General features: G+C 35.1%; 2 protein-coding genes across 3 annotated transcripts in view; both read left to right on the top strand.

The window, feature by feature from the left end:
• Nucleotides 1-5,153: 5,153 nt before the first annotated feature.
• Nucleotides 5,154-8,354, top strand: LOC119640800. Its single transcript, XM_038039034.1, has 2 exons — nt 5,154-5,373; nt 5,455-8,354. Exon 2 carries the CDS (start codon nt 7,056-7,058, stop codon nt 7,764-7,766), a length of 711 nt encoding a protein of 236 aa, XP_037894962.1. The 5' UTR covers nt 5,154-5,373; nt 5,455-7,055; the 3' UTR covers nt 7,767-8,354.
• A 7,252-nt stretch (nt 8,355-15,606) lies between these two features.
• The window catches only part of LOC119640799 (uridine phosphorylase 1), a 27,575-nt gene continuing 20,765 nt past the window's right edge, over nt 15,607-22,416 (top strand). Inside the window, exons 1-2 of one of the 2 annotated variants that reach the window (XM_038039032.1) lie at nt 15,607-15,695; nt 21,053-21,146. In XM_038039032.1, the coding sequence (XP_037894960.1) occupies nt 21,094-21,146 (53 nt within the window). In that variant the 5' untranslated portion in view covers nt 15,607-15,695; nt 21,053-21,093. Of the gene's footprint in view, nt 15,696-21,052; nt 21,147-22,416 lie in introns of those variants that run through there. The other variant, XM_038039033.1, reaches the window with a different exon arrangement.

Genomic DNA, 22,416 nt, shown 5'->3' with positions numbered 1-22,416 from the left:
GTTCGACGCGTACGTTTCTTCGTCCGCCGTCCGTCGACCGCCCGCACCAACGCCGATGCAAATCAAACCGAAATCCCACATCTGAAATTCACTACGACTTTTTTTCATAGTTTTTTCGTTTATTCTTCTTTAGCAAATCTTCTTTGCTATATATATTTATATTTTTTCGAGAATTAAAATTTGATTTTAGAATCGGAGATGTCTACGATTGATAAAAATAAAAAGTATTTAGCTCCTCACCTGCCTCATCGTTTTGACGGTTAAGCATATCCCTAAACCTAGCAATGCTGCAACGCTGTGTAGCCGGTGTATACATACCTCGTATTAAGTTAACCACATATTCTGAATTGCTGGGGAATTCTAAACATAAGCCTGATATAAGATCTTTTGTGCATTCTATATGAAAATCTTGAGCTCGCTCCAGGTGCAACTGATGCTCCCACAACCTGGTATCTACAACAACAAAGACATGACAACTATTAGATATGGTTATATGACTTGTGATGCTGCTGGAAAGCGTCGATGGCACTCTAAGAGAGCAACTCTCGATCGTGTTGCGCCTCAAAACGGCTTGTAAAGAAACACTTTATAATAAGAAGGATTTAATAGTAAAAGAAGAAGAAATGTGTACGTCTTGATTTATAGATCGTTTCTTGGGGTGATAAACTATGCCTTCGTCGACTGAGCACTCACTACAGTCACGGGCAAAGTAGACTCTACCGCAATAAGCTTTGAATCCGCTGAAACACTGACTTGGTAGTCACGATTCGTACCTACTCTGCTACTCTTGCGTATAGATATTATATATGGAATATGGTATCGGAATTGGTGTAGCGACAGATGCAGAGGAATAGATTTAAAATGTTCCCAGGATTTTGTAGATGTCGTGAACGGATCTGTCCGATTATGAATCCTATCCTGGAGATATGTCCTGTTCGACGAGTCCTATTACGTAAGCATTAGAAGGCAACAATTTCGCCCAGAGCAGAGAGATTTGGGATTTGGGATTGTCTGTCTGCTGGTAGGTCTGTCATTAACGCTGTCGACAGTTATGATAGATTGGTCAAATTTGCAAAAATATTGTTTTCTACTCAGACGTAGAAAAGAAAAGAAAAATTTGCAAAGCGAACATATTACGCAGCAAATTGGCAGAGGGAAAGACTTTGCAAATTTTTTTGGCAAGCGCAGCGTAAAATTGACGGAAATGCTTGAGTCGCTCATCTATCGATCAAAGACAATTGACAAACTTCTTATTGCGCACTACGTTGAGAGTGCAATGTTTAAAGCTCATTCTACCTAAAACGACTATCATTATTATCTTCTTATCATCTTTAGCGTTAATGAAAGCGAAACTCATTATCTAATCAACTCGTAGGAGGAATTTGAAAGTTTTATTCGCAATAAATTTTTGCACTTGAACATGGTAAAGCAATAATAAACGTTGCCTTCACGGAGAAATCGTTTTGCAATTACGATAGTTAATATTTTTCAAATTCGGTTTTATTAGTCGAATCGATTAACGCAACGGAACGGTCAAAAGTAATCTCAAATAAGAGTGAGTGAAAAAGTAGGAAAGCTTTTAGAGAAGAAAAATAAAACTCAAATGAAAAGTTTTAAGGATACAAACAGAATAAAGCTTAATTGTTCTTCCTCGTCTGTTGCTTGCTACCATTTAATAATGCATATGTGTGCCTGCGTGTCTGTATAATTTCATTTGTATAACAAAATATACGCGCGTCTGTGTATGTATGTCAATTGGGAAAAATAAATCAAATTTTATATAATCAAGCAATTGCGCTTGTGTGTGTGAAAATATGTTATTTACATTTTTTTCTGTTCTTTGGGATAAAAGAAATTTTTTATATTTTGTACGTGTGTGTATGAGTGTGCTTGCACGTATTCTGACCATTTTCTCACTTGAAGAAGGCATTGACTGAGAAAAATTGATACAAAATGTATTTATTTAACTAACTCATTGCCTACGAATCTCAACAGAGTAGAACACATATTGCTGTTACTGAGAGAGACGCAAGTCAAGGGTGTGGTATTGTTTCCTTTGTGTGCTATTGTAGCTGTTATTGCTTCCTTGCTAGCCCATAAATTTGTTTTACGATTATTCTTCTTCTTACCCTTCACTTTGTCCTTATCGGTCAACCACGTTGTATTGACAATGAATTTCTGCTTTTTTTTTTTTTTACTTCTGCAAATATATTCCGCGCACGGAAGTGTAAAAACTATGCGTGAAGGGTAAATGCGTAGATTAGTGAACTGTTTTTATAGTCTCTCGCTACTCAAGCACGTTAGCAGGAGACATGGCAAAGGAAATGCTTTGGCGTGAGAATCGATGTTGCAGCCATTTACGTCCGTCCTATCATTAGTCTATTCATCTATTCATGAAGAAAAGAAAAAACTCCAACATTGCAGCGAAGTGTTTGCACGGATTTCACAAACTATTTGAGGAAATTGAGGTAACGAGGGCAGACCTATGCCCAAAAAATTTAACAGTTTTACGAGACTTTATCAGCACGTTTTCTGTGAAATCATAGGACTTAAAGCAAGGCTAACGCTTTTATGGACAAAAACAGCATGGATCTCGGAAGCTCCCTTATGTTTATAATCGATATGGTAAATGGGCCTAAAGGCAAATGTAGACTCTATTTTAGCTGCATCGCCCAGCTTGCTTTTTTCGAAAAATCCAGAAAAAAAATGGAAAATGAGAATATTTCGCACTCGCTTTGCGAGTTATCGCATTTTGCTTTTGTTATCATCTATTTGGTTTTCTTGGGTTATACAACAATCTTTCCAGCTTGCCTTCCTTCTAGGTTCATTTTTTTTTCCAAATTTACAATTTACTTTCAAAATGTTTCTGCCCGGATGTAGAGCATTTTGCTTTTTGTTTCACAAAAGTTTTGAAAATATTTTTTCTCTTTTTTTTTGCGCATTTTCATACATAAATGTCAGGCTGTTCGTCTTTGATAAATCTTACTATTGTTAATGACTTTTTTGCATTTTATACGTGTACGTGCTCTAGAGCTACACAATCGCTTTCAGGAGTGAATAAGCAGCTGAGCATTTTAATTATTACACTCATGACGAAGTGATAAAGTGTTGCTAAATTTCTTCTTAAGCCTTCATCATAACTAAAGTCTACGTGAACGCGATTTTGTTGTCGTTATTTTCATATATTTTGGATGCTTATAGTATTCTACTTTAGCGAATGTGGACTTCAGATAGATCCGTCTCTCATATTAAACCGATTGCGAATTATTTTCCGAACCGCCTTAAACATGTCTGCCCATCCGTCTATGCTCATATACAGGAAACAATTTTCAAGCCGACGTTCGACATAACCTGTGATAAGTGCGTACTAAATAGATAGATATATAGATACTGAAACAGATCCATCTTTTATTATATCAACCAAGAACTATTTTCTGAATCTATCCATCCTCATATATATTTCGATTCCACCTACAGCACACAATTTTTGAGATAATTTGAACGAATTCGGTATGTACTGGCGTGGACTGAATCGGCAAAGAATGAATACTCTTGAAGATGAATAGGATCAAGTGATTGTGCAATCATTCCATAATCAATTTTTAGCATTTCTCAAAAAAAAAAAAAATCGGTCACAATTAGTACTTAAACATGTCAATCGGAAGTGGACAACCTTGATACATGGGATGAGATTATTTTTGTTGACGCTAAGGAGTAATTTTTAGTATTTTGCGATGTTCAAGATTAGTGCGAAATAGTCGCATGGTACAAATATTTAATGTAATGAGTTTGGACTATGTAGATCTATTTTTTGTAATTCTATCTACATAACGGTTTTCAAGAAAGAGTATCAAAAAAATAATGCTACGGCAAACAAATTTGCTTTGGATTCCAAGTTCTCAGTTTTAAGTGTCAAAAAGTGGTGTAAGATACCTAATAGTCGACCTGGCTAGAGCGTAATGTTTTGACAAGTTTTTCTATAGGTTTTCATCAGGTATCCACGTACAAGCAGTAGTAATAGATAGCATATTGCATATGTACATACGCATATACATACAAATATTCAATATTTGACAAAAAATGTTTAGCTGGATAATTAGTTTTCAAGGAAATGATTTGTAAGAAAAAATAAAATGAAAGTTCAATACTTTTTAGCCTCTGTGCAATACATTTACATTTAAAAATCATTATTATCGTAAAGAGGAGGAATGTGAAGACACGCTTTACCTTGCTTCCTTAAGACAATTTCAAAATGTAGGCCGTAGTAATTATTTATTTATATACTTTAAAGTTTGCTATTTTGGTTACGGAAAATATTTGCTTCGATTTCCCTTTTTTCTCTTTTTTTCATTTCTTAACGCCTACTTGTTTGAATGCTTGCTCGAGGTATCTTTATATCCTACAGCATTTATGGTACAGGATATATTGATTTATTACGGTCTTATGTAACATGCAGAAGGGCTTAAGATGAGCCCACCTTTTACTTTACCCATCGATTCTGAATCATAATCTAAGCCTGTCCATCTAATGTCTGTTCATGTAAATTTGTGTTCAAGTTCGGATCGGACCACTTTTTGAATCACTCCCCATACAACGTCCTATTCTGAAAAGTCGTTAGATGGAAAAATATTGCAATTTTCAAAATTTCTCGGCTAAAGTGTCTAAGTAGTAGTATTTTGCTATTCTCAATTGGCATGAAAACTTGGGACGGGCTATGTCACTTTTTGAACGCCCTCTTGTATAACGAAAACTGAAGTTTATGCGACAAAAAGGTACAATTTTCAATAATAGTAATTTAACATAAAAAAATTAACTTAAATAGTTTCGGCCCATTTTTTGGATCCTACCCTAATAATGATTTTCACGAAAATTGATCCTCTCTAGAGCAGAATAGGCAAAGGTTTAATATGTGATTTATGAAATAATAGTAATTTCATGCAAAAATGAACTCTACAGAATTTGAGCCATCTACGCCTATTTTTGGAACTCACCCTAGATAAGGATTAAACTTGTACAATATTAGGTAAAGTTTTAGGCCTGCTAGCCGAGATATAGGCACATGAAAACTATGCCTCTATATAGTATCAGGATATAATTTTTGCGTTCTATAATAAAAATAAGAATTGTGATAGACAATGTGATGTAGGATATTTAAAAGCCGGCCTTGCCCGACTATAATGTTCTTTCTTTTTTTTTCTCTTATTTTTTAGTTGCTTTTGGATAAAAAGACACACATTACTTGCACATAATTTTTTTAACATCTGCCTTTTTGGTAGGAATATTAACGACTTTCACGCACATGTTCGTAAAGTGAAGACATTGAAGAGACATTGAATCATTTAATATGTTTTCTTAATGATGAAATACTTTCAGGTACGAACAGAATAAATTTAGAATAACAACTCCCTTAACTCACTCTTTATAATTATGAATTAATTATTTTCCTTTTTCCAGCTTTTTCTTAGAGAAAAATATGTTATCATACTTTTTGCATATAATCCGTCAAAAAAGTGGAGGTTCGCTTTTTTATATAACTAATACGATTCTCATCTCCCTCGTTACCTGTTAAGTAAAACAAGAAAAGATAATAATAGTAGGACTCATGATGGAGGGTCTAGCGCTTTAGTTGCCTAGAGCCCTAAAGAGAGAAAGGGCAGATGTTTCGATCTCAGGTATTTTTCTCTCGCGAAGTCATATAAGTGGTAGTTAAGAAACTAAATCGTTGTTAATCATCTGTTAAATAATTTCTTTACTTCCTTCAATGCGACAGATGACATTATGTTATGTCTATTTTGCTAGTAAAATATGACTCATGAGTCGGTTCGAAGAGAAGCGAAACTCAATCAAATTGCTGTCAAACTCGGTTTTTATACATACAAGATGATTGTTGCTAAATAGAGAAGGGTTGTTCAGAATAGATTAATTGAATGATGTAAGTTGCTTACCATTGTGGCGGTCAGAGCTGGAAAAATGTATCTGTCACTGACAGCAGGGCGGGAGATAAGAAGCTTAAAGCATGATAGCTACATAACAAATTTAAAAAGCAATATGATCCGCCCACGTCCCTAATGTCTATAAGCAAGAAATTCTAACTTATAACCGGTGGCAGACTAAAATTGGTACGTACATCTATCAGGACCACCTCAAGATGAAACGGAAAAAAAAAGCTCCGAGCATTCGGCAAAATGCCGCGACTTACAGTTACACGCATTGGAAACATTTAAATAAAAGTTTGTATGGCAATAATAGATAAAGCTTCAGCTTAAGCTACTGAACCCACTCGACAACAAACTAGTTTATAATGTTCTTGCTATTTTTCCTCGAGTGAATATTTTTACTTCCAAGTGAATGCAATCCTCATGCTTGGCTGTGTATAAATTCGAGTATTCGGCTTGGGTATTGAAAATCCTAACAAGAAATTGGTGTGCTGAAGTCTCATGGCATTTATGTGGTTTGAGGCGGATATTTCCGGCCATTATTATAGGGTAACCAAAATATAATAACCGAAATAAGTTAAAACTCAATCATCCATTGTTGATTTGCTGAATTGCACAAGAAGAAGAAGAAGAAGAAGAAGAAAAAGTTAGAACATTACAACCGAGCATTGAATACTTTACATCTGTAAACGTCTGTTTTGACAATAGGCATTATGTGGTAAGTTGTCGTGTGACTGAACCAATCCGAACCATTTTCGGCGGTGATTGTCAGTGCGTCAATATGTCAAAAATTACCACCCGTAAGAAGCCAAGAATACACGCAGCATGCAGGAGGACGTACATAGAAGACAGGAACGATTCAGAAAATGATTCTGAAAGTAAATATTTCTTCTATTTCCACCACTTCTGGATGTTTTCGATATAAGCATTCGGAGTGTAGGGTGTAAAGTATAAAGGTTGATTTTGCCTTCGTCAATCGATCAAATGCCAAAATAAAATAGAAACTGATGTCACTGGTAGGTCTTGTTTTGCGTATTACCTTTGATATAGTTATCACAGCAATTGAAAGTATCAAAAAAATTTTCAGTAATATAAAAAGTTTACGAAAAAGGAGGAGAAATGGGCGATTCGAAGAAAAAAGTTGCAAAAAAGATGAATAATAAGAATATTTCAAATTTAGATAAAAAGGCGAACGCAGTGACCAAAGAGACGATTGAGTTGCCTTTTATACCGAAAAATTTCGCAATCAATTCTTGTCAACAGATGGACGTAAATTGTGCTCAATCAAGCGTCAAGGAGGGAAATGTGTCACCAATTCGGAAGGAGTCCGATGTTAAGTGCTCAGGTTGCGAGAATATGGCGAAAAATTTTTTGTATCTTCAAAGTTTAATAAGTACGAACTACGTTCCGAATAAACGATGCGATGTTTGCTACTCGGCGCTGCAGTATTTGCAATACGTAAATGAAAATCTTGTAAAGGTGTTTGGGAATTTCGACTCAGTTGCAGAAGCGGGAAAAGCTTTTGCTAACCTTGGCAATAACTGTGAGAAGCAGAAGGTAGCTAAGCCAAAGTCTCGATTACCTAAGGCCAGGTCAGTGTCAGCGAGTATGATGGTTATTAAAGCTGCTTCGGTAAAGAAACCGCCGACAAAGCAGCCGGCAAAACCAAAGAAAGCCGTGGCAACGAAATTGCCGGAAGGTAACTTAATTCTGAAGACAAGACATTTCTCTAAACTCAACGCAAAAAACTGTAAGAACCGCGTCCTCATCACTAGAAATCATGGAACCAACTCAAACTTAAATCAAACTCAAAAGCTTAAGCGAAAATGAAACTAAAAAAAAACTTTGGGACTCCTAGTATTAACGGTGGGGAAGGCTTTAAAATGAAATTGTACGTTCTTAGTTAGTCCTGTTTTGATATAATCTCTTTTATCGGCCTTAAATAAAACCTTCCTTTTTTCCACTTTTTCCATTCTTTTTTTTTTTTCTTAATTTTCACTCTCTGAGTAATTGAACAGGGGGCGCTGTAAATGGCGTCCAGATAAATTTCTATTTTTTGGCGAAAGTTTATTCGGCAAATGATAAAAATTTACTTACGCCTTGAAAGTGAAAGGGCGTAATCGGAGTTATTTTGTGGTAATTGTGGAATCAAATTCAGGTTCGTAATTAAGGGCACAACTCATTTTCAAATAATATACCTTCATGAGCTTTGACGGATCGCCTCCGTAGCAGGCCCATAAATACCTAGCTTAGTTGACGCCGAGTAAATGCGCGCCTTTGTTCCTTTTCTTTTTATACCCATCATATAAGGATGAGGGGTAAATTTACTTCGTTAACACAACGGCAACGCCCAGAAGGAAGCATCTGAGTATGTATCACAAAGTATATATATACTGTTGATCAGTCTGTCCGTCTGTGCAATGTCTCTTGCAAAGATTCTCCTGGCCGCAAAAATGAAGCTATCGACTTCAAATTTGGCAGAAACATTGAAAGTTCTTGCACGTAGGTTGATATTGAAAATGGGCGAAATGAGTCGAAGGTCCACAGCACCACGTAAAGGAATGAAAAATTGGTTTTTTGCTCATTACCAATAAAACTATAGCAAATAAATGTACAAAAATTTGAACGCATATTCTATCGGCGATGATGTAGCATTTGTATACAAAAATGGAAAAAAAAGGCCATGCGTCGTACCCAATATTATAGTGTATCAATACCTCTCAATACCTTTACAACGCGCAGGAACGAGCTTCAAAATTCTTCTAAACTATACAAATTCTTGGCCAGTTTCCAATTTGAAATGCACGTAAACATATCTGACTATTCGTCTGTCCATCTGTCTGTTAGCATAACGTTGTAGTATTTGTGGTAATCGTTCTCCCGTCAGCGCCTAAAAATTTGCAAAAAAACCTGCGATTGACCTAAAGTTTTCATGGAACTGAGCGTACAACGCCCACACACCTGTACGACAAAAACTTTTATTTTGAAAATAGAAGAAATCAGTTGCGCCCACTCCATATTGTACAGCTTGAAAATGTTGTTCTTTTATTTCTTTTGTCTCTCTTTGGGATAACGGTGATGAGTATAAAAGATTCGGTCCCAACCCTTGCTTGTTCTAATTGGAAAAAACACTTGGACAGAAGCTGTCGCTTGAGCTAACTCCTGGACAAAAATTGCATTTCATTGAGTTTTCATAAATTGCTGCACCTTTGCTTATCCCTTGGGTCGAACTGTTCGTTATTACTAAGGATTATTTTGCAATGAATTGCGTCACCTTTTTGGATGGTATATTTAAGACTTCCTTACTAAACTCATTCTGGGCAGCATTTTTAATTCACCACCTGTTTGTTCATTAATGCAGTCCAACGTCCGCCGGAATTGTCGAGCAGGCAAGAGCTGTGACTAGTGACAAGTCAGTATTTCCGGGCTCAAATCTTAGTGCGATAGAGTTTACAAGTCAATATTCGCGGGTTTAAATCTCAATGCGGTAGGCCTCACTATAATATATAATCTTTTTTATATAAATGTATCAAAAATATAAATTCATCTCCCCTTGTACGTCTCTTGAATAGTTTTATACAATTTTTATAGGCGTGGCATTCGATTTTACCCTATTTTCAAAAATAAAAAGAATATTCTCTTTCCATATATATTCATACAAGTGCTTTACTTTTGTCGCAGTGAGTGTCTAGACAGTAAAGACGTACATATCCATCTCCCTATATCATTCTCTTTCTTCACTTCTTCTTTCTGGCCATTACCGGCGGACATCTCCTAAACAATTGACCATTAGAAAAAACAAAGTAACAAAAACGAGCGCGAAATTTGACTCAAAATCGTGGATATAATCGATATTCAACGGGACCCTCGTCACCAACACTTTTCGTATTACAAAGAGCTTTCATTTGTACGCTTACGGGTTTACACTTGCAATGACTCGCATTTGGCAGTTTTGACAAAAAGTTTGCAAAATTTATAAATTCAGGGAATCATGCGCTCTCTCATAATCTAATGGTAGATATTGACAGATATAAAATTGAAAATGTGGGCTCCTATTGAAAGATGCAGTAGTTCCACGGAGCCGACACTTTTGGCGAATTTAATAATAAAAAAAAAAACGATTAGTGTCAAATTTGATTATGGCATTGTCGTCTAATTACTAAACCGAAAAAAATGATCGGAAATCGGAATAAAGAGAGAATTATCGATAAACAAAGTTACGTAATAAAGGTACGCATTCGTGCAAACATATGTCGGAAATTATATTTTATTCTTTACATCAAAATTTTCTTGAAACTTATTTTTAGGTTAAAAAAAGCAAAAGAAAAGGCAAAATTCGCGTTTGTTGTCTGAAGCCGTAGAGCAATAACAACGGTGATTGGCGTTTAGGTAGGCAAAGATACTTTTATTTCAGCAATGGTCCTATATTCGAATCGAACATCAGCTTTCCTCTATAAGCTGTGGTATCTATCCATGATTTCGCTTTGTGTGATTTTTTTCGTTCTCTCATGAACGCACATGGTAAGCATGTTTTCATTTGCATTTTTGCAGAAATAAATCCCCAATCTGCTCATCATTCCTTCAGAAAACAATGCGAAGCTAGCGGATGGAATTGTTTGCTATTAGATGATATCCAATATCCAATTAAATCAGATATAGATACTAATTTCAATTTAAAAGAGGAGCTCGCTGAGCAAACTCAACCTATAGCTGCAGTCAATAAATCCATCGGCGCTTATACAGTTGAAATGAAAGCGAGTGAGCGCATGTTAAGTGAAAAAATATTTGCATGACATTCTAAATTTTGATCACATGTCAAATGGGTCAATACTTCAGGTCCAAGCATCACACTTTACTCGCTATCATTGCTGCTCGGCTTTTATATCTATATACATGTATATGTATGTATATACATATATTTATATGTATATGTATACATATATATGTATGCATCTATGTTTTATATTGAGAAACTGCGTCCATTGGTGCTGTGTGTTTGCCTGGACTTCGATTACATTTTATTTACGGATGGAAGTTGAATAAAACCACGATCTTTTGCTATATTCGAAGTTCTGCTTTCACCAGCTAACAGTATCTGGATCAAGTGGCTATAATTATGCAAAAAAAGCAAACCTCACCCAGCGAAAGGCACCAACAGATGTTCGGTAAAGTCGAAGGCGACAATATAACTGATGTCTTAAGTATAGTAAAAAAAGCCGGATCAAGAAAATATATTCAAGAGGGGTCTACACATAAAAAAAAACTTGTGAAGAGCTGTTATCCACAACACAAACTGCTCCTGCCTCCGAAACTGCGATGAATTTCGCTTACCATATGAAGTTAAACAAATTCAATCAAATCCCTTTTCCGTTATCCTCAATTAGAAGTATGCCATCAAATTATTTTAAACTTGCAGTAAAAGTGGGCAGATACATAAGGAGCTGATTGCCTTGTCAACCAGACCTGACCGCGGGTGCTGAGAGACAGAATACATATTCATCCGAAGCCTCAGATCAGCTAAGAAAAATCTAATAAAACTACTAAAACTACGACGTCATGACTCCTTCGAATGACGATTGTTCGTCTCGAATTTAGGGCAACAGCAACATCGCGTTCATAATACCAGTGTGATCATTAGGTACGCAAAGCTAGTGATTTTTAAAATTTAAAGTTAAATTTAAATTTCAATTCTCTTCTTGCATTTCATAATATGAATTACTTTCTGGCAGTAACAGAGACTGATTTTGTTTGCAGTTTTATTTTTCCTTTTGCCTATATTCTCTTAGCGTGGGTAGAGATTGCAACTATGCGTGGGGTATGAATCTATGCCACTGTAACAACCACTGAATTTTTATTGATCGCTCTAAGAAAAGATAAAATTAAAACGAGAAAAATATTAGTAGAACCAGGGCACCTTTTTTACTTTACATCCATACATATATACAAACTTCATAATAATAAACTCGGGTTTAGAATGTAAGCAAGCTTTTAGCCTCAGAGAGGACTGGAGGCAAAGCCATGTTTGCCTAACGTCAAAACAAGACATTTTGTATTTGCCATAGGACGAAGAGATGAAGATACGATGCGGGGAAAAGAGAAAAATATATTGCTAGCCCTCTAGCAGAGCATTCCAAACATACAAACTGGTTAACATGGTGAGGAAGTCTATTTAACTAAAAGGGAGACTATCTAGAAGAACAACGGCGTTCTTGAAATGAAGGAAATAACCTCTTCCAATATCGTCTATTGTCTTTGACTACTTAACCAAGACACTCCGTTTTCGGCTTCGCCCTAAATGCAACTCGGCTCTTATATGTGTGCACGGAATTATGGAAAATACTAATTTCTACGAATTGCAAGACTAGAATTTAGAAAAGCAAGAACAGATGCTACTGCGTAGAAACGGTAGCTTACTACAGTGTAGTGAGTAATTTCATAATGTAAGATGTTTGTGCTATCGTAAAGATGACATTGTTACATCTGTACTCATGCAAGCGTCTAATGAAAGTATTGCGTAAATAGAAGCAATGTTTGAGGGAATTGATTCGCAATGTAACTGAGCAATTACACGTTCTGATGACAAGCTTTAAAAGGAGAGAAGATTGCAATGCAAGCCGGCAAATTGTGGGAGCACAATATATCGAAAATACTACGATCACGAAGATAACTTGTGGGCAATTTGCTAAGAATTGAGTGACGAACAGCAGACAAACAAAAGATTGTCAAGAGACTGATTGTTCTAAATCAAATGCTTATTATGTTAAGTTGATTGATGGAAAATCAGCCCACATTTCGTTCGAGGCTGCAATATCCTGTGAGCCGTGGTCTTATTTTTATCTGTGGAGCGAAAGCGTGTACACTTCCGGCCCTGAAGTGAGTCGTTTCAACGCGATTGGCAAGAAAAGACTAGCTGCTGCCTGTCAATCGCCCTTAAGCCACCGGAACAGTAGAGGGCGATCATTAATATATGGACGTCTGGCAAATGAGGATTTGCCACCAATAATGTTTATTGGGTAATTTGCGAAAATGAAAGCTAAATGCATCAGATTTGTTATTGTATAGTGAAGAATTAATCTCCACCATATTACGATCAACTTTACTTATTGGAAACGATCGTGAAGACAAGACGTTGAGAAGACAGTTTTACTGATTGAAATTTTAAGAAATTTTTTCTGCGGGCAATATCTGGCAACCAGAAACTGTTTTCTTTCTCTTCCCAAACTAATAAGCGTTTAAAGTCAAGACATAGCGTTCACTTTTTGTAAGCATCTCTATGTAGCAAACACGCAGCAAGAGATAAAACTTCAAGTCAACTAACTGACAAATCAAAAGCATGTCATTTGAAAACTACAGTCCACCATTGCGTATGAGTGCTGTTAAGAGAATAATAAAAAGGAAAAAACGCTTTTGATGTCTCGCATTTCCATATGTCCACATGCTATGCCCTAAAGTATTTCGTTTAACAGGAATTTGGTCTTCTTCTTATTCTGTAAAACTAATTAATTTCATGAATAAATTTTTGTCTTGTCTATAGCCTATGTGGATAACGGTCATATATTGTGATTTAGTGGGCAGGTCGCAAGTAATATATAATACAAGAAAGTAGGTAAAAAAATCTTTTTAAAAATATTTTAATTTTTTTTTCTGTATTTACTAAATACTGCCATGTGGTTGATAAGTTGAGTTTTATGAGTAAAAGCTTTCGATTTTCTCTTTTCATATTCCCATTTAAGTTTTCGTTAAGGATAAAAGCTTAAAATAAAATGTGAGTGAAAATAAAATTCTCAAAATCAAAAATTGAGAAATTATGGGTCTGAATATCTAAAATATGCTAAATGAAACCAGAAATAAATTAAGGCACACAAGAAATCACTTATATTAAATAAAATGTTGAAGAAGAGAGAGCAGCATATATACTAAAATATGTTATGATCCATTGACACCAATGTAACCTACGCCTAAATCACTTATTAAATTAGATGCTCTACGTTTGATGTTCTGAAGGACGACAAGCTATTTTCACAGCGCACAGGGGATATGTCTGCAATTTCGAAAGGCGGTAACTCATCTGCGTGAAGAACATCCGCATGTTTTGACACCACTTCAACGTCATCCGTTGATAAAGCGAACGACAAATCGTTTCCGCTAGATTCATTCAAAGAGGAATGCGACGCTTGTCGACATTGAAACCTGTTCACATCTTCAGATAAATCCATTTCGATTCTATTCGTCGCCTTCTCGTCATCGGCGAAGACTACGCAAACGTTTTTAGTAGACATTTTTTTCGATTTTTTTTCTTCTCGGCTTTTCTGTCTCAGGTTTTAGATCTTTAAGCAAATGTTCATTTGATTTGTAAGTCCGAGTCCTCTTCGATTAATAAGCAAAACAAACTATGTCATTGTAAATTTATTTCATTGATTGAAGTTTTTTTCCTTCCTTTTCATATTGTCTTGGATATAGTTATCATGTGAATAATAAATTTATTTAAGAAATTTTCAGTGATATGAGTTCTTAATGATTGTTCGATAAAATTAAAACAAAAATAATGAGTGATTTAAAGAAAAAAAATCCAAAAAAGATTGCTAATAAGAATAGATCAGATGCGAATAAAAAAACGAAAACCGAAGAAGAAACGAACAGGCAAACGCGTTCAAGTGTTGCAGAAACGATTGCGAAGTCCACATCCAACCTGAAAGAACCCTGTATGTGCTCGGATTGCGAAAATATGGCAAGAAATTTTTTATACCTTCAAAGTTTGATTAGCAGCAACTGTCTCCCAACTAAGCGATGTGATGTGTGTTCTTCGGCATTGGATTATTTGCAGTTCGTAAACGAACATCTCAAGACAATTTTTGGAAGTATTGGCTCGGTCATGGAGGATGCCAATACTGGGTAATAATTCTAAAATGCTTTGATCGTGGCTCTCTGCCCATACGTCCAATATCACAAAGCGCAAATATTTGCTTGACATATACATTGTCTTGAGGCGTGGTTCTAAAATACTTTAACATGTCTGTCTTCCTATATGTCCGGCATTTAAGTTTTTAAGGCGCCAATATTCAATTAGAGACTAGGAATTTGGCACAAATTTAAAAATAAACATGAATGATTAATAGGCCCGTTGCAAAAAGCTCGATAAAGTGAAGAGCCTTTTACAAGCAGGTTACATTCTTATATTGGAAATATCAAAATCAGAATGTTGACTCCAAAATTTATTAAGAGCACATTGAGTAGAAGACGTTGGGAGAGAGAGAAAGAGAGAGAGAGTCGACCTAAAGGGAATCAAGCTTTCGTTCTTGTTTGTTTATTACTCGTAAGTAACTCTCAAAATGATGAGTGAATAAAATCCTAAATTGTCTTTCTTGCGTTTCCTACTCTTTATGTCCCTCTATCTAGCGGAGTCTTCCTATGTTTTAAATAGGGGTTAAAAAGTTTTTAACTTAACATACATATATATTTTAGTGTTTATTCACTCGTTGATGGCGTGGTTAATATTTCGTTAAGAGTTTCACTAAATATTTTTACTTTCTCAACAGTCAGTCAGTGTTGAATATTGCGGGTTATCGGATATTAATATCTCTGGAATTGCTATTTAATATAAATGTAAGCGAGGAAATAACATACTTTTTTACATAACAAATAGTTACACAAATATTCAACGAAAAGAAAGTGAGAAAAATAATAATTGTGCAGTGAAATAGTTGCGAGCAAAACGTGTTTTAGATAAATAAAATAAAAACATATCCTCTGCTGAGCGAAGTGAGTGTGGATCATGTTATTTATAAACATATTTTTATACATATATGTATGAACATATATATATATATATATATATATATATATATATATATATATATATATAGCATAATCATCAAGGTTATGTGATATCAAAGAAATTGAAAATCGATAGTTACTTGACAACAATTAAAATATAATAAAAGCAGCGGATCTTTAGAATTTTGCTTTCTTTAAGGAATGCTTTGGATACTTATGTGGATAGCTACGATTAACATTTTCATTTAATTCTTCCTTCCTGTTGTTTCCTTCCCTTTGTTGATTTTCTAAAAGCCTTTTAAAGCATTCATCTATTAAGTGCTCTAACTGCTAAGATTAACATTGTGAGTAGGTAAGAATTTTGGAGAATGTAGGTATATATAGTGTGATGTCTGCATTTGGGCTTGGACAGATTCTAACACAACGATTCTTTTTCTCGCCAGATCTTTTACCCTTTTGTCATGTTTTTAATTCAATCAGAGAGCTTTCAAAACATTGACAATTGCTCGCGATTTGGAATTGAAGGCCGGTCGTTGTCAGTCCTTTCTACCATTTACTTGTGCATTTCTCACGAAAGCTCGACTGATCAATTAAACTCTCATTAATATTTAGAAATTGAAGTATCAAGTTCGCTTTATTTATTCGAAATGCGTACGAATGTTGTTAAGAAAGTTTCCTTTGAACAGGCTGCACTTTCCTTACCCTTGTGTTATGAATTGTATTGAATTGACAGATATTGGTTAGAGTTCATTTTGAACGGCTTTCAAGACGAAATCATCGAGACAATCAACTATATCGGTTAGAATTGCAGCTTTTGAAATTCTGGAGCCTTGGTTACCATTAAACGAAACTTTTACGCCATTGTCGATGAAAAGACACTTTCTCATCGACATAAGGATATCCTTTTCTTTAATAAATATTAAATTATTCGACATTTTTTAAGATTTCTCGCCATAGCTAAAAGAAGTACAAGGCCAAAGTATAAAGGGTCTGTTCATTTTGCCCAGAAGGAAGCGGCGGAGACCTCACATAGAATATATGCCTTTTATCAACATCAAATTCTTAATGGATTTAAGCATATCCGTCTGTCCGTCTACGTAATAACTGTTGTAATAATAAATAAAGCTATCGACTTCAAATTTAACAGAAACATTGGAAGTTCTTGCAAACAGGTTGTTATTGATCCGTTGAAGGTCACGCTCATAGTAGCACGTAACCTGCAAACATCTCAGTTTTTCAAAAGGAATTAAAAGTAAAAAGTACAAAAACTTGAACAGCCCGTGGTCGATGCACCTGAGCAAAATGGGAAAAATTTACCACGCCTACCCACTCTTACGGTTTATCAAATTGAAATATTTTCTGCAATGCCTCTATAAGCCGCAGAAACAAGCTTCAGCTCGTCTATAAACTACATAAATTCTTATCGTGTTTCAAATGTTGAATGCGCCGAAACATGTCCGTCTGTCCATGTGTTTGCTTGCGCAGCAGTTTTCCCTTTAGCGAAAATGAAGATGTCACCTACAAATCTGCAAAAGAATTAGGAAGCGGCTTAAACTTTTCAAAGGGCGCACCCACAACGACCACAGGCCTATGCGCCCACTTCATATTATAGAGCATGAAAATGTAGTTCTTTTACTTGTTCCGTCTTTTTCCGGAAAATGATGACGGGTACAAAAGATTCAGTCACTAAATATAATTTCGTCCCTTGTTGGTTTGTATTTATGCGACTTTTAGCTTGGTGTTGGGGCAAGCTCGGCTAGCTCAGTTAGAGCGTGAGACTCTTAATTTCAGGATTCTCGATTTTCTTTTGTTTTTCTTTTGTTTTTCTGCAAAACTCTTCATAGCCCGTTCATGTAAACATAGCAAGTGAATAAATGTGTTATGCAAAATATGTAGAATTCCGAGTAAAGTTCGGGAAGCATTTTAAGAATAGAACCAAAAGTTGTGTCAGCTTAACAAACTGCCTAATGTCAGCTATTACTTAATCACGTTATGAGATGCTTACATTTGGAAATAAGCAAAAATTTCTGCTAGTAACAACAACAATTCCATCTGTCGAATTATGGGGTTTTTGTACGATTTCAGTGCAAGATTTTTACGGTTAAAGAAAGATGCAACATTTACTCCACTCTAAGTTTTTAAGATATGTCCGCTTATCTTAACATTTGTTGACATTGATCGAAGCATTGTTGAAATTTACTTGAAAACAGCGATGTCAACATTCCCTATTAATTAGAAGAAGAATTCTTTTTCCTTCTCATTGTTGGACGCAGATGTAATTACGTAACTTTCAAGCAAATTTTCTCATTCATCATTTGTTCAATCGACGAACATTAATTAACTTGTCATGAAGCATTCTAGCACAATATGAGACCTTTTCATGTTTTACTATTTATCCTGTTTTCCTTCTTGTATTCGCAACTGCTATTTCACACCATGTCCTTATCATTGTAATTAATTCTCCTGACAAGAAGAAGGAGAAGCAAGCAACAACAAGAACAACGTAAATACCTAAACATTAGAGAAAATAAAAAAACTTATACTTTGCAAATATAGGAAGGGAGGAGAACTTTTCATTTACTATTTAACCCGAGAGCAGAATATAATAATATGAGTAGAGTTAGTTTCAATTTCATCAAATATTTAGTTAAATATTTCTCCCAAGATCTGAGAAAAAAAAATTTGGTAGAACATGTACATATATATATATTTCCCAGTAATTAAGTGAACAACTTTGTAAAAAAAAAAAAAAAACATCTAAAGCCAACAGCTTGTTATTTTACATTACTCAGTCCGTCCGCGATACTATTCTCATTACTCATTTCTTGAGAGACCGCATAAGCGTTAAGGATACTTCTGCATGTTAACATTCATTCTTCATTGCACATAATTTTTGAATCTTATTACCGTCCAACTATTAGGAACGGTATAGGTTGTGGAAACTTCATTTTAAAGGGTGTCTAGCTCTTGCTTGTTCTGTAGCTTGCCGGTTGGCCCCGTAAAAAAGAAATTATCTCGCATAACATGTGCAACGACAAGATTTGTATAAATATGTCCACGTGTTTGTATCGGATGAAGATTCTTCTTCTTCAAGAAGGCTTCCTTTATAGTTACGTATATAGTCACTTTACTGACGGAGTACATAAGATTTGCAGATTAATAGAGGCTTAGTACGTAATTGTGGGATGAGAGTACAACAGCAGTTTGTGACAATATTTTTCCGTTCACTTTAATAGTCTATGAAAAAATATAATAAAAATTTGTGATCCGGGAAGAGTGGACTACGAAGTCTTTCGCTTTGGTTTTTTTCCTTATTGACAATTAATCAAGGAGTTTCGGGGATTTTCCATGTAACTCAAGGATATTTAAAAGTTACGAGAGGAAAGAAGTTTAATCCCTTAGGCGGGGCACTTCAATTGCGATGGGAAAATGTAATGTAATTAAGCCACGATGGCGTAAAGTTATTTTTGAAAATCTGCCGCCCGGGTGATTATTAGGTACACTTTCATGCTCAGTTCAATCAGTTTGCTAATACGACCTTAATTAACGATAAAATCCAATCCACATATATTGCGTTAAAATAAAAAGGAAATTAATTGAAAGTAAGTTAGTCAATCGACAGGACTATCTCACCAGGCCTGGTGAACGCATAGCAAACAGTTTTTCAGAAATATGTTCATGGGATCGAAAGTTATAGAGAGAAACTTGAAAGTATTATCGATGTGCCCCGAGACTGTCTTAATTTCTTTTGCATTGTGGTTGTGTGCATACACATATCACATCTATTTTTTTAACCTCATGTTCTTAATCGATCTAGGGAAATTTGTGCCAAACATCAGATTGCTATCTCAGTTTTTGTGATTGAGACGCTTAATAAAAATTACCCATTAAATTGACAGATTTTCGTAGAAACAGGTATATAACCTCTGGAATAGCACGCCCCCTTATGTTTGAGAAAACAAAAGTAGAGATTGTTATTTGCCGCTTTATATCTTTGGAACTAATACATACATAGCTTTTAGGGATACCAATGTAAACGTCACAACATAACTTTAAAGGAGAAGGCATAGAGACACAAAGACATTACATCAAAAAAAAGCTTCTATGTTGTGCGCTTGTTTGTTAGTTGTCATCATGACAACATCCTCATCACTTTGCGTGAAGAAAGAAAATTTGATTTTCAAATTTTTCAAATATCAGTCAAACCATAATGCAAAGACCATCGATTGGAAAAACATTTACGTGTCGTTTAAGTCGCAAATTCTTTCCCTAAAATATTACATAATATTTTAGGTACATATTTTATGCGTCCTCTACCTATATTCTAACAATAGTTCAGTAGTAGTTACTTAACCTATGAAATTTGTTGTCTTGTTTTACGAGCAAATAATTGCATGGTTACGCTGGCATTTACAGTGTTGTGTTGTATATTCGCAAGGTACCATATTTTTCGAATATGTATATGTATGTGCCAAAAAAGCCATAAAAACAAATAAAGACTGTCGACGGATTCCTTTCTATTCGAAGTTCGGTTTTTTTTTGGTATATAAGATGCTTTCTACTTTTAAGCTTTGAAAAAAAATTGAGGTAAAGTATTTTAAAGTCAAACGTGTTTTTATAACCATACCACGCAAGGATGTGTCTTTTGTATCTATTCATTTTGGCGAAAAGCTTGCAACACACGGAAGGAAGCTTTGGAAACCCTACAAAGTACATAACAGACTCCTGATCAGTATTAAATTGCGAATTACATGTAAGGATGCACGTCTGTACGTCTATCTGTGCTAAGCATTGGTTTGATCGTATAGGGTGAGATATTGATTTCGAATTTGGCGAGAAAACATTGGAAGTTCTTGTACGAAAGTTAGTGCTGAACACGGTTTAAATCGAGCGAGCGATGCACGCACAATATAGGATGAACTAGAAACGCTACGTTTTTTGCTCATTATTGATAAATTGCAATAGTGATGAAAATGTTGGTGTATATCGCATTCTTAAAAATTTGGAAAAATCGTCTACGCGCGCCCTCTTTCATAGAGTTTCTAAGTTCCATTGTTTCGAGTATTTTCAACACGCAGGTGGTAGGGGTAGAGAAAGGTCGGCCAAAGTTGAATATAATGTTCTTATTTGTATCCTCTTAAAACAATGGGTTCACTTTACTGCCACCTATGCGGTTATAGCGGTTATTGTGAAAACTTTTTTATGATTTTCTTCTAACGTATTATCTAATCAACCTTTTAGTTGTAGTTAGTTGTAGAAGATGTTAAAAGTTCAAGTATAGTTCGTGGAAAACAAAGAAAAAAGAAATTTGAAAACTTTTTGCCTCCTTTTTATCATTCCAGGTGGTTTCTTGTAAATAAATTTTCCCTAAAACAACGTAATCATGTCCTTATTAGCCGCTAATAGTCATTCTATGTCCGAGGAAGAGATTGATGAGTAAGTATTAAATCCTTTTCTTTTTTTTTTTCATGTAGATATATATAGAATATCGGTACATACATAATATTTATAATAGAAGAATTTTTCTTTTTGATTTACGTCATAATTCATAACAAAATAGAAGAATCGCATCAGCGGTCTACTAAACTAAATAAGCATCATTCCGCTCCACTTTATTTGCACTTTATTTTGCTCAGAATTGTTGTTCAAAATGTATAAAGTCTTCAATAAAAAGCGAGAAAAAAATCCAATAGTTCGCTTGGACTGTATTTATTCCAATCCTGTGGTAATCTTAAAATATTAATAGCACTTGTATGGGTCATGATGCACATATATGTATGCGTAGTGCGTGCCGTAATACAGTCTATGATATGAAATGTATGCGATTGTTTTCTTCTTCTTCTTCTCCTCATTAAAGCCCCTTTCGAAAACATTGAGACGCTTTCACGTATAAATACATTAACATTTAAGTGCGTAACTTGCTCAAGGAAATATGAAGCAAAACTTAAGCATTACATAATATATAAAGCGAGAAGAGCGTTCAGATAGTCCTTAGATGGTACGGAAATATGGCAATACTTGAATATGTTTAAACAATGAGATTTTCTCGCTATTGTTCGATTCTTGAATTTTATGCTAAAAGCTAAAAGCTATTGGCGAATGTGTAGCCACATTATGACATGACCATCACGATGCTCGCCGTAAACCATTGGTGCAGCAACGTAGTAGGAAACTAAGCCTACAATTTGCCAAAGAAAGCGCTCAGTTCTTAGTGGCGCACCATTACATTTGCTCTCATTAACAAATATAACAAAAAAAGTGGACTTAGAAATCTCGATTGCGTTCTTATACCAACAGCTTATGGTGAGCATGGCAACGGTTATATTGTATTAGAAAAAAACACTACATAGTATACTAGACTCCCTGCATACGGTAGAATAAGAAACTCGCCCATGTGTTCTTCACTAAGCCGGACAAATATAATAAAATCGTGTAAAAAGGAAACTGTTTATATTTCTGTAAAAGTATAGATATATATATTTTTAAATTTTTTTATTTTTTTTTATTTTTATTTTTTTTTTTTAATCCGCCTGGGTGGCCGAGTAGGCAAGAGTCCCGACTAGCAACTCAGTGGTCGTGGGTTCGAATCCCAAGTGCGGTAGAGTTTTTAATAAAGGCCGATAGCCTTAGATGCTAGTGCTTTTAAGAGTTTAGTCTTAGAATTTATTTCTCTGGAGAAATTAATAATAATAATAATAATAATAAT

The sequence above is a fragment of the Glossina fuscipes genome, unplaced genomic scaffold, assembly GCF_014805625.2.
Source record: "Glossina fuscipes isolate IAEA_lab_2018 unplaced genomic scaffold, Yale_Gfus_2 128, whole genome shotgun sequence".
Taxonomy (NCBI): Eukaryota; Metazoa; Arthropoda; class Insecta; order Diptera; family Glossinidae; genus Glossina; species Glossina fuscipes.
Note: the sequence above shows the minus strand (reverse complement) of the source record. Positions and strands in the feature narration are given on the sequence as shown.

What these genes read in the sequence shown, in the direction of transcription:
- LOC119640800 (XM_038039034.1), top strand. Translation starts at nt 7,056, where the DNA reads ATGGGCGATTCGAAGAAAAAAGTTGCAAAAAAGATGAATAATAAGAAT.